Source organism: Mercenaria mercenaria, chromosome 17 (assembly GCF_021730395.1).
Source record: "Mercenaria mercenaria strain notata chromosome 17, MADL_Memer_1, whole genome shotgun sequence".
Lineage (NCBI taxonomy): Eukaryota > Metazoa > Mollusca > Bivalvia > Venerida > Veneridae > Mercenaria > Mercenaria mercenaria.
Window position 1 is genome coordinate 33,116,349 of NC_069377.1, and position 18,769 is coordinate 33,135,117.

Below are 18,769 nucleotides of genomic sequence, written 5' to 3' on the forward strand. Positions count from 1 at the left end.
AAACAGGCGGACGTTTTTATTCTTTAAAAAAACACACACACAGTGTTCAAGATCCTAAAATATAGTTGAAATGTGTACGTATTCTTTATGGGAAATGAAATAATTATAATTGTATAGTTTAGAATCGCCTCTACAGCAGTTAAGAATTTAAAACATATTATAAACATGACATGTTTATTACAGTAACTCTGATAGCAACACAAAACAAATGAAAATCGCTTTTGTCTCGGTATCCGCTTACGTGTAGCCTAAATAACTTCAATTGTATATGAAAGGGCGCTGCGAATGTGATCGATAAAATAACTTAAAAACAAATCGGATAGAACGGATTCAAGGACATTCTTGCAAAACAATATAAATCAAATTGGGACAGGTATTGTGACTTTGATATCGTGACTTTGTGTAGCACTTAGTACATACATTTATTACTATTTGATAAAAATTACGTAACCGCTGAATTTCTCAAACAGTCCTCTGATACTTGTACTTACTGCGATCAACACAATTTTTAACCGATAATGAATACAGCGCATCCCTACAAACAAAAGAACAACCTCTGGCTTTTTTAGATTAAACGTACTAGTGATTTATAGTTGAACAATTTATAGTAAAGCAGTATATCTAACTTATTCTTACATATGATAGCTGTACTCCAGTTTCAGTGTATATTTTAGAAATGCATTAATGTTTATTTTGTAAAAATATTCTTAAACATGAAGTGAAGCTTTTGGACCTCGGAAAGCGGTGATAATTCAGTCCTTTGTCTTGTACATAACAGTACATGCGGTCCATAACTTGTGGTTAGATTTAAAATAAACAGCCCAAGAGATTATGTGACAACTATTCGATTTTAAGTTTATATGAAGGCAGAACACACAAATATAAAACTGAAATTGTCCGTCACCGAAGTGTCAACGACTTTTCAAGACGTGACAGAACGTCGATATCGTGTCCACATACGCACGCAACTCACAAATAAAAAATTCAAATAGTCCTTCCCCCACAGTGTCAACACAGTGTCAACATCAGTCTCTACAGTTTTTCAAGACATGGCAAAATGTCGACTTCGAGTCAACATACGCGCACAACTTGAAATAGTCCGTCTCCATAGTGTCGACAACTCCTCACGACTTGGCAGAACATTGATTTCAAGTCCACATACGCGCACAACTCACAAAATTTAAATATATAATCACATTTTCTAAAATTTTCTCAAATTATTAGTTTGTTTTTTCTGCCACAGACGTTTTGCATTCGGTACATCCTGACGATGAAAAAAATCATCAGTGCCTTCTTAAATGTGGAAGAAAAATTAACACTTGCGCATTTTTCGCAGCACAACTACGGCCAGTACCACAAGGACTGTAACAAATGTCGTCACAACCACAATAATGATAACGGCGGTTAAACGAATACCGCCATTTTCCTTCTCCTCCGGTGGAGCTGGGGTAACTTGTAGAGAGGTTTCAGTGCAGATGTAGTTAGAGCAAACACTCAGTTCCGTAAATTCCAATCCATCTTCCATCTTGACTCGCACATCACCGTTTTCTATCGCTTTAGCAACATCGATCGCCTCAGCTGATATATTTGCGGCGGGGTTGTTTTTGGCGTTCAGATCAAATTCAGAGCTTGCAGCTATCAGTATGTTGATGTAAAAGTTGTTATCAGTGTCGTTGTCAGTGTCGCGTTTGTTACGATTTGGTCTCCCCTTAACCGGGTATCCAAAATGCATAATCCCTCTTTTAAACCAGTTCATTTTTTCTGATATCAAATTTGAAACTTTTTCCGCAATTTTATCCAAACTTCTTTGTATTTTATCTGTCGTCTGCTTCAATTTCAGTTTTATAAGCTCCATCCCTTTGTTCAGTAGTTCAGTACCACACGCCTGTACAACATCTAACATCTGTTTAAAGGTCGCTCTGGCATCTTGAATGACTGCGCTTTTAACAGTCCAAAATACTCGTGCCCAGTTTGCGAAACCAATGTCACAAATAGACGGCTTGCCTTTATCAGGGTGGAGGTAACAACCAGGATGAGAATCAAATGCAGTTTGTTTGATTTCTTCGCACGTCTTCTTTACAAATGGTCTTAGGATGGGCACAAGTTTAACTTGTAGGCATTTCCTAACTGCACCGATCCATTGCTTTCCTATGTAGTTAAATTCTGAATAATGGATTTGATACAAATTGCAAAACTTCTCTGCATAATCTAGAGCATAGGAATTGCCCTGTTCCTCACACGGATATCTTTTCTGGAAAAAAAAGAGTAAATATCTATGTAACCCTGAACATGAAACGACTTTGTTAAAACTTACATGAAATACATCTTGTCGTAAGTACAAAATAGTATCAGTGATTTCTCTTAGACGTGCACATTTGAATAAATGTTTCTTCACTTCCTGACATATCTGTGTTTTCTTTTGTTTTAGTTTTAAATACTGAAGTCATAACTGATAATATTCATGACATACGTTTTTTAAATAACATAATGTTTTTCACTTATGCATGAATTTTGTACCTTTAATTTTGTAATGCTCATGGATTTTAATTGTGAAAAACATCTACTTAATGGAACCCCACTGGAAATTAGTGATTAGTTTTACTTTAATCGGTCATCCCAGGCGTTAAGATCATATCATTTTATGTCATAAACTATGATTAAATCGTTCATGTATTGATCAGCATATCTATACTAAGATTATTTTTTAAAAATTATAATCGAAGCATTTTAAATATATTGATTATTGTATACATGTATTGTACTGTATAAGTTACATATATTGTTTGGTGATCTTATGCCTGAATAAATTTGAATTGAATTGATAGATAATAAAGGTGTTTTTGGTAGATCTATATCATATATGCCTAAGATCGTTTCGTGACTGTAATATCTGTACATTTGAACATGAATAAAATACTTGAACATGAATAAAATACTTAAAATACCTCGAGACAATCCCTGTACCAGCTGCATTCTGTTCCAGATGGACTGAAACACCAGTTCGGGATGGCTGACGTCACAACGGTCGGCTGTGTTGTAACATTTCTTGGGGCGTCTGCTCCGCATGCGCAGCCGTCATAAACAGGCCCTAGTGTAAGCATATCGTAATTATAGTTAAGAAAAAGAAAACAGCCTTAATTTTAAAAAATGAGAGTAAAGTAATTATTCTCTTTTCTTGCATAAAACTTTTTAGTTAAACGAATTAACTGCATACTATTAATTATTTCAACGCCCAGTTTCGTTAGTTTTAACGATATTGATCTTTAATATGACAGAACATAATGGCAGCCAGTCCTTACAAACAAACAAAAATATGATAACAAAATAAGGTTAAATGTTCTAATGTTCAAAATATGACCAAAATTCAATTTTAAAGAAAAATCATTTTTTCCAAAGTCTTGAGGTCAGTGTCTTTAATAACAAACATGAACAGTTTACCTTTGTCAAGATCATGTACTTCTAACATACACTGATACCAACAGTAAGTCGCAAAAGTGTCTATACACGCGTGTTCCCCCTCTGAATAAGTCCTAATATACTGGTCAGTGAGACACGTTGCCCACTGGTACTTGCTGTAGTAAGGTTCAAGCAGAACACATTCATTTGAACCCGCGGGGCCAACATTCCTGTTGCAGTCGCCGCGTGCAAATCCAGTTAATATCGAAACCAATGAAAGACAAAACAAAAAATCCATGTCAGCGATGGTCGCCATACCAGCTGTTTGAAAATTGCGTTTGTGCCTAAAATACCCGTATTTTAAAGGTCCATTACTAAGGGAAAGTGAGTAAGCAATTTTTTTCATAGCCAGTGCATAGACTTCTGCAAGACACTAAATAATGAAGATTGGCAGGTCAAAATTTACAGAAGGTCTTTGGAACTCAAAGAAATGTATGTGTATTATGTTGAAATTTCAATGAATCGACAGAATGACCCCCAGGTCTTTTTAACTTTCTTCATACTTCATAGAAAAATAATTGTACATATACTGCGATTTATTTCGAATTTCTACATACCAACTTTCATTTTCCAATAAAATGAAATAGTTTCTGTGCTTTTTAAAAGAAATTAAAATGTTCACTTTCCTTAGTATTGGACCTTTAAACAGGTTCTGTAGGCGCGCGCGCACACATTTAAAAATAGATCTGATAGACCAGGAAGAGTTTCGGTTTAACTTTTAATGTAAATAAGCATTTTAGCTCGTCACGAAATAAGCATTTTAGCTCGTCTGATTTTTTTTATTTTAATCTACGAGGTATTGTTGTCACTTGATCGTCAGCTCGGCGTTGTTTAAAATTTTTGTTTCTCAAAAACTGTAAGAGTTACAGCTTTGAAACTTTGCATACTTGTTTATCATTATTAAATGACTATCTATGCAAAGAATGATGCATTTTGTCAGAATTATGGCCCCTTTTGTACTAAAAAATGTTGAGTTTCTTGGTTAATTTTTTTACGTAAGGTCCACGTTTTCCCAAAAACTATAAGAGCGTGAGGCTCGAAGTGATTTGAAGTCAGCGACCTTAACCACTCGGCCACGGAGGCCCCCTCTTTCTCACATAGGTTCTATTTTCTTTAAGTTTCTTGGTTATTTTTTTTTACTTAAGGTCCACGTTTTCCCAAAAACTATAAGAGCTACAGCTTTGAAACTTTGCAACCATAACTCTTACCTGCATTTTATCAGAATTATGGCCCTTTTTGTACTTAGAAAATCTGAACTATGACTCTTCTTACATATTGGCCAGCACTTGCAGACGAGCGATGGCACCCGTAGGTGGTGCTCTTGTTAAACTATTGTTGCATTGTCGTACAGTTGTGCAATGTACTTAAACGATATTTAAGCGCTGTTTCAATCCTCGAGGGTTTTTTAAGTAAACAGTAAGTAAGCATTCAAAATATCAGGATCTTTAACTGGTTGAAGCGCCGATTGAATTATCTGACTTTCGGGATATTGTTTTGGTGGTAGATGGACTCGTCTCTTACGTTGTTAGGGACCTCTGTGGCAGAGTGGTTAAGGCCGCTAACTTTGAATCTCTTGCCCCTCGAGCCTCACTCGGGACGTTGAATTCTTTATATGAGGAAGCCATCTAGCTGGCTTACGGAGGTCTGTGGTTCTACCCAAGTGCCCGCCCGTGATGAAATAATGTACGGAGGGGCACCCGAGGTCTTTTTCCACTATCATAGCTTGAAAGTCGCCATATAACCTAAATTGTGTCGGTGCGACGTTAACCCCAACAACAACAACAACAAAACAAGAGGGCCATGATGGCCCTATATCGCTCATTTGAGTACCATTGCTTTTAATGATAAGATCAAGTTTTGACATAGATCACATAGGCATACACTTTAAATATCATCAGGATAAATAGTTTCTTGTAACAGTCCCTATGAGTCACGTACTAGTCATAGCCAAACTCCATACCAAGTTTGAGGGTCCTTGGCTCAAATGCTGCATTTTTGTACTAGCATGACTATTCCTTACCCCGGAAGACTTAAATAACATTTAAAACCAATCTCATTAGATGCTGCTGAGGTATATTCATTTACATAAAAAATAAAGGGAGGTTATTTGTGATAAATTCAGTCAAAAGTTTTCTACCCTGATTGTCCGAGTCCATCTGATGGCATAAATGACATTTTAAATCAGTATCTTCATTGGTTACTGAGATACACCCATTTTAATTTGAAACAAAGGGAGGTAATTTGACATAAAATCAGTCCATAGTTATCTGCCCTGATTGTCTCAGTCCAACTAATGACAATAATGAAATTTCAAATGAGTCCTATAAATACTGAGATAAATCCATTTTTATCAAAATCAGGGGAGGTAATCATGCATTGGTATATGCATGTAGAAGATACAGAGTACAAGCCTTTTCAACAATATATTAGAAAAGTAAGTAAAAATAGAAATTTCTTACCACGGAAGACATAAATAATGTTTCAAACCAATCTCAACAGAAGCTGCTAGGTATATTCATTTACATAAAAAATTAAGGGAGGTAATTTGTCATAAATTCGGTCAATATGTATCTTCTCTGATTGTCCAAGTCCATCTGATGGCATACATGAAATTTCAAATCAGTATCTTCATTAGTTACGGAGATATACCAATTTTAATTTGAAATAAAGGGAGGTAAAATGGCATAAAATCATTCCATAGTTATCTACCCTGATCGAGTCCAACTAATGACAATAATGAAATTTCAAATGAGTCCTATAAGTACTTACTGATATAAATCCATTTTGATTAAAATCAGGGGAGGTAATCAGATATTAAATAACTCCAGAACCTATGATTGGATCTGACAGATTCACAAGCAAAAAAATAGCAAATTTTGGCCCTTTAAGGGGCCATAACTCTAGACCCCATGATGGGATCTGGCCAGTTTTTGAAAGGAACCGAGATATTACGCCCGTACAAGTTGAGTGCAAGTTTGATTAAAATCAAATACAAAATGTGGTCTCTATCGTGTTCACAAGGAAATTGTGGACGGACGGACGACAGACGAAGGACAATCACAAAAGCTCACCCTGTCACTACCTGACAGGTGAGCTAAAAAACCAGTTACGTTGGCAATATGCTGTTGTCACGTCCATCATGTCTCGCACAACTTTGAAAGACCATATATATATCGAAAGCCATTTGTCAGTCTCAATGTCACTGTGTCCTCAACCTTTGATCTCAAAATCGATAGGGGCCATTATTGACCAAAGGCAAGTTTGACATAATTTCGGCGCGTTATTGGTAAGTGAATTCAGTAACCATCAACATGATCAATGCTCTTTAAAAGTACCGGATGTATGACAGACACGACACAAAGCGGGATGTCCAGCATTACTTTTAATGAGCATTGATGGTAAAAACTTGCTGAAATTGCATCAAAACCCGTTTTATGAGCTTCACCTATACGCTCAGTAACTGTTATAATTCTTAAAATATTGGCTAACAGTTGGCAGGGGCGGAGGGTGTGTGCGCGCGTGCGTGCGTGTGCCGGGGGTAGGCGGTCCTGAACCCAAGTGTCTATATTTCTGCATAGAAGTCGGATTGCGGTATAAAATTCAAATTTGTTATGACTCACGTTTTAATGTTTCAGATGAAAATGCACGATTGAAATGGGTTAGTATATATTTTCCCGTCTTAACCCTTATCACGCTAATTTTCTGTAATGAACTTGTCTATCTTCCAATTTGGACAGCACCATTAACTGTTAAAGGGGGTGCTTACCAAAAAGATACTGACTTAATAACGAACAGTGCAGATCATGATCAGACTGCACGGATGTGCAGGCTGATCATCGATCTACACTGGTCGTACAGGCAGACCAATCGTCCAGCATGGTAAGAGTTAATAGTATACCTTAGGGTAACGTTTAACATGTATCTGGTGCCAGTAATGTAAACAAGCCTAAAAAACAAGAGGGTCATAGTAGCCCCCAAGTCGCTCATCTGATACTGACTATATGTGTGACATGGTAACAACTGTGTTTAGTATAAACATTCTCGCATACCAGAGATCTACCATGGCTCACCTCGTGATTTTGACGAACCTAGGATTAATGAGAAATCGTATAAACTGCTTTTCTATTTTAGCTCTAACCAAAATATTCAAAGTTAAAAAGGGGCATAACTATGTCGATTTCAAATCAGAGTTATGGGGATTATTTCTTCTGGTGTAGACTTTGATAGTTAACTAGATTTGCTTTTGAGAAAAGCGCATGTCTCCCACAACTGTCTATTCATCTAGATTGGCATTTCTTTCTCCATTATGTATCTGAGTCAACCATGCACCAAGACCTGTATCACTGGCATGAGTAGTTCCGGTAATTAAAGGGCCATAATTCCGAAATGCCTGGACCGATTTGGCTAGTTATCATACTTGCCCGAGGATAGTAATAGAGATATTTGACTTTTATCACTCTTGATTTTGTAGTGAAGTATACTCATTCCAGACATGATCGTAAATGATGTTGCAAGTGTAACGCCGTTTTGACATTGTGCAATATATGCTTTTGTACAGATTATTCAAGATAACTACTGAAATCCGTTACAAATTTATATAGGCGGTCCAAATCTCTTTGCTGTAGCTTCAAAAGCAAGAAAGTAGGTCAGCAGGTCAGGGTTAAGAATATTAAATACGAGTATTAAAATCTATATCAGAAGTTATACATGTGGTCCAAATTTCTATGCTGTACCTTCAACAAGAGGGCCCTGAAGCCCCTGTATCGCTCACCTGACCTATTGACCTAAAGATTAGATCAAGTTTCCTTCAGATATGGTCATAAATGTGGCCTCTAGTGTTAACTTGCTTTTCCTTTGACTTGACCTAGTTACCTAGTTTTTGACCCCATATGACCCAGATTCGAACTTGACCTAAAGATCATAAAGATTAACATTCTGACCAAGATGCATGAAGATACAGTCATAAATGTGACCTCTAGAGTGTTAACAAGTTAACACGTTTTTCCTTTGATTTTTTGACCTGGTGACCTAGATTTTGATCCTACATGATCCAGATTCGAACTTGACCTAGAGCTCATCAAGACAAACATTCTGATAGTTTCATAGAGATATTGCCATAAATGTGGCCTCTAAGAGTGTTAACAAGCTTTTCCTTTGATTTGACCTGGTGACCTAGTTTTTGAGCCCACCTGACCCAGATTTAAACTTGACCTAAAGAGCCTAAGGATTAACATTCTGACCAAGTTTCATTAAGATACGGTCATAAATGTGGCCTCTAGTGTTAACTAGCTTTTCTTTTGATTTGACCAGGTGGCCTCATTTTTGATCCCACAGGGGTCTGATTCGACCTTGACCTAAAGATCATCAAGGTTAACATTCAGACCAAGTTTCAAAAAGTTACAGTCATAAATGTGGCCTCTATAGAGGGTTAACAACCTTTTCCTTTGATTAAACCTGGTGACAGTTTTTGATCCCAGATGACTACTCATCCAAGACTTTACTGCAGGTAACATTCTGGCCAAGTTTCATTAAGATTGGGCCAAAATTGTGACCTCTAGAGTGTTAACAAGCTTTTCCTTTTATTTGACCTGGTAACCTAGGTTTTGACCCCAGATGACCCAATATCAAACTTGTCCCAAGGTTTTATTGAGGGTAACATTCTGACCAAGTTTCATTAAGATTGGGCCAAAATTGTGGCCTCTAGAGTGTTTACAGTCAAATTGTTGACGACGGACCACAACTGACAACGGACACAGGGCGATCACAAAAGCTCACCTTGAGCACTTCTGCTCAGGTGAGCTAAAAACAAGAAAGGTCAATAGGTCAAAATGAAGGCTATTCAAGCTGTAATAAAAATTATACAGGTGGTCCAAATTTCTATGCCGTATCTTAAAAAACAAGAAAGTAGGTCAGTAGGTCATGATTAAGTCCATTCAAGATAGTTATTTAAATCTATATCAAACATTGTATATGAGCTTTAATTTCAAAAACAAAACTAGATGCCCAATGGCAACAGGTCGAGCCCGCCCTCTGACCCTTAACTGTGACATTGATCTTTGAGATAGAGTCTGTCTCACTGAGTTAATCATTCATGTCAAATATAAACAAGATTCCTCAATGCATGTCAAAGCAGATCTGAAATGACCTTGACCTTTGAGATAGGAACCTTGGGTTTGCGCATGACACTCCGTCTCACTGAGGTTAACGTTCATGCCAAATATAAACGAGATTGTTCCATGCATGTCGAAGTTATAGTCAGGACAAACAAATCCGGACGGTCGCACACACATACACCGAACCACCATTTGGACAACTATGTCCGTTTCTGCAAGCCGGCTTAACAAAAAGTAGGTAGTAGGTCATGATTAAAAATATTTAAATCTACTTTTGGTCCAAATTTCTTTGCCATTACTTCAAAAACAAGTCTATGTAAAATAAGCTTTTCCTTCGAGTAGTGACCTTGTTTAAGACCCCATATGACCCAGTTTTGAACTTGACATAGGAATCATTAAGATAAACATTCTTACTAAGTTTCATGAAGATAGATTCATAAATATGGCCTCTAGTGTTGACGGATTCATCATGGAATTTAAGATCTATTGTTGTAAAAGAAATTTTGCAAGTTTGTATTAAAGCAAACCATAAACTAGAGCTATCACTTAAGGTGATGAATGTACCCCCCGCATGCACTGACACAGTACATTGCAATTTGACGCACACAAGATTGCATAATTATGTGGACTGTATGTATATAGACTGAATGTATACAGTATAGTAACAAAAAACAAAGTCCTATAACTATGCAGAATATTTATCTAAAAGAATGTTAATTGCACCATGCACAACTAGGGTTGGTACTGATCACTTGTGTGAAGTTTCATTAAATTGTGTGCAAGGGTTTGGTAGATTAGGCACGCACAAGATGGACTGTATGTACATAGTATGTTAACAAGAAACAAAGTCCCATAACTCTGCAATTTTTGTCGCTGAAAGAACCTAACATGCCCCATGCACAACTACTGTTGTTACTGATCACTTGTGTGAAGTTTCATTAAATTGTGTCAAGGGGATGAGGAGAGATGGTGCGCACAAGATTGTGTCTATGTATATAGTATAGTAACAAAAAAACAAAGTCCCATAACTCTGCAATTTTTTTTTTCTGAAAGAACCTAACATGCCCCATGCACAACTACTGTTGTTACTGATCACTTGTGTGAAGTTTCATTAAATTGTGTCAAGGGGATGAGGAGAGATGGTGCGCACAAGATTGTGTCTTTTATGTATATAGTATAGTAACAAAAAAAAACAAAGTCTCATAACTCTGCAATTTTTTTTCTAAAAGAACCTCACATGCCCCATGCACAACTACTGTTGGTACTGATCACTTGTGTGAAGTTTTATTAAACTGTGTCAAGGGGATGAGGAGAGATGGTGCGCACAAGATTGTGTCTATGTACGTAGTATAGTAACAAAAAAACAAAGTCCCATAACTCTGCAATTTTTTTTTCTAAAAGAACCTAACATTGCCCCATGCACAACTACTGTTGGTACTGATCACTTGTGTGAAGTTTCATTAAATTGTGTCAAGGGGATGAGGAGAGATGGTGCGCACAAGATTGTGTCTATGTATATAGTATATAGTAACAAATCAAAGGCCTGAAGGGCCTGAGTCTGCTAATGATTGATGTACTGACAGTATAGTCTACCAGTTTCAGTTTGTTTTTAGTTTTTTTCCCCAACTAAAGAGAGATTTTGTTACAATAAATGAAATGAACATTCGGTCGATGCCTAGTAAAACTTTGACATTATATAAGTATTTAAACCCAATATATTTCTCTAAAATTGAAGAGTGGTTTGCAGAAATAAAAATGTTGAAAGTACAAACTACAATTTGACAACTGACACTAAGATACTGCTCATGACTTTATATATTTTTCCAGTAAACATTTGCCTCCGGCATTGCCAAAAGAGGCAATTATCGGCTGGTATATATTCGCACATGATAAAATTTGAATATGACAATTTATAATATTAAAATTTTACAGCGCGGATTGCCACATACAATTTGTAACGGATGGACGAAAGAACTGATATTTTACAGATATTATAATGGGCCTGACGATAGCTTTGTCATATGTTAGGTATTGTTCAATCATATTATAAGTGATGTCAATTTGAAGTATACTTACTTTTGCGTTTAGAGATACATGTATGTAAATGTTGCCGAGTGTCAATATATAGTGTAACCGATATTAATAAATGCAGTTCTTTTTTAGTTAAAACTATCATTTATTCTATTTCAGACTTGTTAACCCCTTAAAAATCATGTCTGTTATCCCGAAGTCCATCCACTTTCAATTATCTATTTTGATTCATGTAGACAGACAGGCCCAGACTGGGCAGAAAAATGTTTGAGCCATTTTTACGTGTCAGTAGCAGGGTGGGTGTGGGGAGGGGTGTTTCTTTCCGCTTTAAATTGCAGTCAGATTTTGAAATGGGCATTGCGGCAGGTGGTAAAAGGGCAAATGTATCAAACTGTAAAGTGGCAATATGGGGGAAGGGTGTGGGAGGATACCCCCTCCTGCAAGTAGGGTTTGGGGTATTACAAGAAATTTTGAATATGTAGACCCTTGATACAGCCTTTGGTGCGATTTTAACTGAAAATCTTCTGTTTCAATTTCTAAATATTACAAGGATTCTTTCTAGTATTACAATATCCAAAGTATGACTGTCACTTCATCTTTTTACTTTCAGATCATGCCTCAGGACTAGAATACGAGTCTGATATAGATTATATGTTGGTGTAATAAAAATAAATTCTAGAATCATTTCTGTTACAATAATATCTATCATGTATGTTACTTGAATGTTAAAATTTCATAACACAGCTCGATATTTACCCAAAATATTATATCCGGATACGATTACACTTTTCTCAAGTTTCAACAATATATTTTACAAATTGTGATGATACAAAGACATTTAGCAGCAATTGGCAGTATCTGACATTGAAGTTTACGGTTAAATTACCTCTTATTTAAATCTTTTCATAAAAACGTTGTTTCGTTTCGTCAAAGCAGCCAAACATAGACGATCTACTTTCGATTTCAAAAACTACAAGAAAATACAATTTAATGTTTCGCCGATTTGTTTATTTCTCGAAAAATAAGAAATAAAATCATTTTTAATATCAGTAGTAACTAAACAAACCAGTAAGAGCTTCTTCTTCCGATAATTTATCTGTTTACTGACTGCAAAATTCAACCCACGCAAAGTCGTAGAAGCGTTGTTATAAACAGGTCACGCGTGTTCGCCGACAAGTGTCCAGAATGTAGTTAGGATTCATACGTGAAGTCTCGCGGAAGAATTAATGTACTGCACATATCTTATTCGTGTCATTTAAAATGAAGCTGTCATAATTTAATTTCATCGACGTGGTAAACTCTTTGATTAGAGACATTCAAATGCTTTCAGAGGTACCCACTCTATAAAATACTAGCAGTATGTTCTGGAACTATATTTTGTCTTTCACTGGATGTTACGCAAGCTTTGTAAGCCTGCGCAATTCATAAAATGCACAGCGCAATAAATTTATTTGCGCAATGATTTTAAAGATTATTTTTTGAAACGGACAGGGTAACAAATGGATAATTTGGCTAATAAGTTAATATGTAGTTTTTAATTGAATTCATGAACATCATAATTTGCTATTTTGTGACAAAAGGGCATAAAATTCGTCACCATAATCACATGCGCAAATGTATTACCAAATCCTGCAGAATCGTTATGCGTGTTTATGCTTAATGAGTTACCGCGGAAGAAAATACGTGGCTTTATTCCAGTATTGCACAATTACAAGTCATAAATATGACAGATTACATCGTATACTGGTCATAGCAAACAGGATTGACATAAATGAACTTCATTCGATCAGTGAACTCTTTGAATTAGAGACAATCTAATGTAACTACAGCGCTACGCTGTGTTGTGAGGCCATTTAAGAATGAGAAATCGGGCGATAGCAAGGACTCGTCAAACGCTTGACAGCGTTTAGCCGACTCAAAAAACAAAGTCCCATAACTCTGCAAATTTTTTTTCTAAAAGAACCTAACATGCCCCATGCACAACTACTGTTGGTACTGATCACTTGTGTGAAGTTTCATTAAATTCTGTCAAGGGGATAAGGAGAGATGGTGCGCACAAGATTTCGTCTATGGACAGACAGACAACCTGAAACCAGTATACCCCCCTTACAACTTTGTTGTCGGGGGGTACAACAAGAGCTCACAGAACACGAAATGCCCTCCTTGATGCATTCAGTAATTGCACTATGAACAGAAATTATTTGGTCACTGTACAGAATTCTACTGTTCTTGGTCAATGTGATCTTGACCTTTGACCTCAAAATAAATAGGGGTCACGATCAACCTCCCTATTAAGTTTCGTGATCCTAGGTCCAAGCCTTTTCAAGTTATCGTCCTGAATCAGTTTGTTCCGGGAAAATGTGACCTTTGGCCTACTGACCTTAAAATCCATAGGGGTCATCTGTTGATCATGATCAACCTCTCTATCAATTTTCGTGATCCTTGGCCCAAGCGTTCCCAAGTTATCATCCAGAAACCATTTAACTGGTCTAGGTCACTGTGACCATGACCTTTGACCTACTGATCTCAAAATCAATAGGGGTCATCTGCTGGTCATGACCAAACTCCCTATCATCTTTCATGATTCTAGGCCTAAGCGTTCTTGAGTTATCAACCGGAAACAGTTCCTGGTCACTGTGACCTTGACCTTTGACCTCAAAATCAATAGGTGTCATCTGCTGGTCATGACCAACTTCACTATAAACGTTTATGATCCTAGGCCCAAGCATTCTTGAATTATTATCCGGAAACTGTTTCGCTGTTCCAGATCACTGTGACCTTGATCTTTGACTATTGACCTCAAAATCAATAGGGATCATCTGCTAGTCATGACCAACCTCCCCATCAACTTTAATGATCCTAGGCCCAAGTGTTGAGTTATCATCCGTAGACAGATTGGTCAACATACCGACAGACATCTGCAAAACGATATACCCCTCCTTCTTCAAAGACAGCATAATAAATCTCTATATGGCTACAAAGCCAAAAGAGCAAATTTTGGCCATTTAAGGGGCCATAACTCTGGAACCCATGATGGGATCTGGCCAGTTTTCGAAAGTCAAGATATTATGCCAATACAAGTTGTGTGCAAGTTTGATTAAATCTATTGTAAAATGTGGTCTCTTCTTGTGTTCACAAGCCAAAATTTTCAAAAGGAACAGATATTATGCCAATAAAAGTTGTATGCAAGTCTGATTAAAATTGGTTGCAAAATGTAATCTCTATCGTGTTCATAAGAAATTGTGGATGGACGAAGCTCACCTTTGTTTTTTGTTTTGGGTTTAACACCGTTTTTCAACAGTATTTCAGTCATGTAACGGCGGGCAGTTAACCTAACCAGTGTTCCTGGGTTCTATACCAGTACTAACCTGTTCTCCGCAAGTAACTGCCAACTTCCCCACATGAATTATCAGAGGTGGAGGACGAATGATTTCAGACACAATGTCTTTTTATCAAATCGTCACGGAGAACATACGCCCTGCCCGGGGATCGAACTCGCGACCCTGCAATAGACCGATGCTCTCCCTACTGAGATAAGCGGGCGGGCCCACGAAGCTCACCTTGTCACTATGCGACAGGCAAGCTAAACAATAGGGCCAAGATGGCCCTAGGTCACTCACCTAAGAAACACACCATAACAGTGTAAAACATGTTTGACCTAGTGAATTCATGGAAACAAATATTCTGACCAATTTTCATTAAGATTGGACCAAAAAATTGGTCTCTTGCGATAAAACTTCTTAGATATGACCTAGTTTTTGACCCTAGATGACCCATGTTCAAACTCTATCTAGATTTTATCAAGGCAATCATTCTGACCAAAATTCATGAAGATCAATTGAAAAATACAGCCTCTTTCACATACACAAGTTTTTTCTTTGATTTGACCAAGTGACCTAGTTTTTGATCTCAGATGACCCATATTCAAATTTGACCTAGATTTCATTAAGGCAATCATCCTGACCAAATTTCATAAAAATCAATTGAAAAAAACAGTCTCTATCGCATACACAAGATTTTTCTTTAATTTGACCTAGTGACCTAGTTTTTGACCTCAGATAGCCCATATACAAACTCAACCTAGATTTCATCAAGGCAATCACTCTGACCAAATTTCATGAAGATCAATTGAAAACTACATCCTCTATTGCATACACAATGTTTTTCTTCCATTTGACCTAGTTTTTGACCCCAGATGACCCATTTTCGAACTCGGCCTAGATTTTATCAAGGTAATCATTCTGACCAAAATTCATGAAGATCAATTGAAAAATACCTCCTCTATCGCATACACAAGGTTTTTTCTTTGATTTGACCTATTGGCCTAGTTTTTGACCCGAGATGACCCATTTTCGAACTCGGCCTAGATTTCATCAAGGCAATCATTCTGACCAATATTCATGAAGATCAATTGAAAAATACAGCCTCTGTCGCATACACAAGGTTTTTCTTTGATCTGACCTATTGACCTAGTTTTTGACCCGAGATGACCCATTTTCGAACTCGGCCTAGATTTCATCAAGGCAATCATTCTGACCAATATTCATGAAGATCAATTGAAAAATACAGCCTCTATCGCATACACAAGGTTTTTCTTTGATTTGACCTAGTGACCTAGTTTTTGACCCCAGATGACCCATTTTCGAACTCGGCCTAGATTTCATCAAGGTTATCATTCTGACCAATATTCATGAAGAATAATTGAACAAGAGGACCATGATGGTCCTGAATCGCTCACCTCTTCCCACATGACCCAGTTTTGAGTATGACATCGTTTTTTCTATTATTTGACATAGTGACCTAGTTTTTGAGCTCATGTGACCCAGTTTTGAACTTGACCTAAATATTATCAAAATAAAAATTCTGACCAATTTTCATGAAGATCCATTGAAAAATATGGTCTCTAGAGAGGTCACAAGGTTTTTCTATTATTTGACCTATTGACCTAGTTTTCGAAGGTACGTGACCCTGTTTTGAACTTTGCCTAGATATCATCAAGGTGAACATTCTCACTAATTTTCATGAAGATCTCATGAAAAATATGGCCTCTAGAGAGGTCACAAGGTTTTTCTATTTTTATACCTACTGGCCTAGTTTTTGATTGCATGTGACCCAGTTTCGAAAATGACCTAGATATCATTGAGGTAAACATTCAGATCAATTTTCATGAAGATCCATTGAAAAATATGGCCTCTAGAAAGGTCAAAAGATTTTAATAATTTTAGACGTACTGACCTAGTTTTTGACAGCAGTTGACCCAGTTTCAAACTTGAACTAGATATCATCATGATGAACATTCAGACCAACTTTCATACAGATCCCATGAAAAGTATGGCCTCTAGAGAGGTCACAAGGTATTTTTATTATTTGACCTACTGACCTAGTTTTTTAAGGCACGTGACCCAGTTTCAAACTTGACCTAGATATCATCAAGGTGAACATTCTGACCAATTTTTATGGAGATCCATTCACAAGTATGGCCTCTAGAGAGGTCACAAGGTTTTTCTATTTTTAGACCTACTGACCTAGTTTTTGACCGCACATGACCCTGTTTCAAACTTGACCTAGATATCATCAAGATGAACATTCAGACCAATTTTCATACAGATCCCATGAAAAATATGGCCTTTAGAGAGGTCACAATGTTTTTCTATTATTTGACCTACTGACCTAGTTTTTGATGGCACATGACCCAGTTTCGAACTTCACCTAGATATCATCAAGATGAACATTCAGACCAACTTTCATACAGATCCCATGAAAAATATGGCCTCTAGAAAGGTCACAAGGTTTTTCTATTATTTGACCTACTGACCTAGTTTTTGATGGCACGTGACCCACTTTCGAACTTGACCTAGATATCATCAAGGTGAACATTCTGACCAATTTTCATGAAGATCTCATGAAATATATGGCCTCTAGAGAAGTCACAATTTTTTTCTAATTTTAGACCTACTGACCTAGTTTTTGACCGCACGTGACCCAGTTTCGAACCTAACCTAGATATCATCAAGATGAACATTCAGACCAACTTTCATACAGATCCCATGAAAAATATGGCCTTTAGAGAGGTCACAAGGTTTTTCTATTATTTGACCTACTGACCTAGTTTTTGATGGCACGTGAACCAGTTTCGAACTTGACCTAGATATCATCAAGGTGAACGTTCTGACCAATTTTCATGAAGATCTTGTGAAATATATGGCCTCTAGAGAGGTCACAAGATTTTTCTATTTTTAGACCTACTGACCTAGTTTTTGAAGGCACGTGACCCAGCTTCGAACTTGACCTAGATATCATCAAGGTGAACATTCTGACCAATTTTCATGAAGATCTTGTGAAATATATGGCCTCTAGAGAGGTCACAAGGTTTTTCTATTTTTAGACCTACTGACCTAGTTTTTGACGGCACGTGACCCAGTTTCGAACTTGACCTAGATATCATCCAGATGAACATTCTGACCAACTTTCATAAAGATCCCATGAAAAATGTGACCTCTAGAGTGGTCACAAGCAAAAGTTTACGGACGGACGCACGGACGGACACCGCACGATCACAAAAGCTCACCTTGTCACTTTGTGACAGGTGAGCTAAAAATACAGCCTCAGTTGCATACACAAGGTTTTTCTTTGATTTGACCTAGTGACCTAGTTTTTGACCAGAGATGACCCATTTTCGAACTCGGCCTAGATTTCATCAAGGCAATCATTCTGACCAATATTCATAACAAGAGGACCATGATGGTCCTGAATCGCTCACCTATCCCCACATGACCCAGTGTTGAACTGAGTATGAAGTCGTTATTTCTATTATTTGACACAGTGACCTAGTTTTTGAGCACATGTGACCCAGATATTATCAAGATAAAAAATTCTGACCAATTTTCATGAAGATCCATTGAAAAATATGGTCTCTAGAGAGGTCACAAGGTTTTTCTATTATTTGACCTAATGACCTAGTTTTTGAAGGCACGTGACCCACTTTTAAACATGACCTAGATATCATCAAGGTGAACATTCTCACCAATTTTCATGAAGATCTCTTGAAAAATATGGCCTCTAGAGAGGTCACAAGGTTTTTCTATTTTTAGACCTACTGACCTAGTTTTTGAGGGCACGTGACCCAGTTTCGAACTTGACCTAGATATCATCAAGGTGAACATTCTGAC

At 37.1% G+C, this 18,769-nt stretch overlaps 1 protein-coding gene across 1 annotated transcript; it reads right to left on the bottom strand.

Moving 5' to 3' along the window:
- Positions 1-3,899, bottom strand: LOC123535603 (uncharacterized). The gene is made up of 3 exons (XM_053527628.1): positions 3,439-3,899; positions 2,946-3,088; positions 1-2,251 (listed from the first exon to the last, which is right to left on the bottom strand). The coding sequence occupies exons 1-3, from the start codon at positions 3,800-3,802 to the stop codon at positions 1,313-1,315; spliced, it is 1,446 nt and encodes a 481-aa protein (XP_053383603.1). The 5' UTR covers positions 3,803-3,899; the 3' UTR covers positions 1-1,312.
- Positions 3,900-18,769: the final 14,870 nt, after the last annotated feature.

What these genes read in the sequence shown, in the direction of transcription:
- LOC123535603 (XM_053527628.1), bottom strand. Translation starts at nt 3,802, where the DNA reads ATGAAAAAAATTGCTTACTCACTTTCCCTTAGTAATGGACCTTTAAAA. An exon ending in AGTACATGATCTTGACAAAG is followed by an intron (nt 3,089 to 3,438) that starts GTAAACTGTTCA and finishes TGCTTACACTAG; the next exon opens with GGCCTGTTTATGACGGCTGC. An exon ending in GGTACAGGGATTGTCTCGAG is followed by an intron (nt 2,252 to 2,945) that starts GTATTTTAAGTA and finishes TTTTTTTTCCAG; the next exon opens with AAAAGATATCCGTGTGAGGA.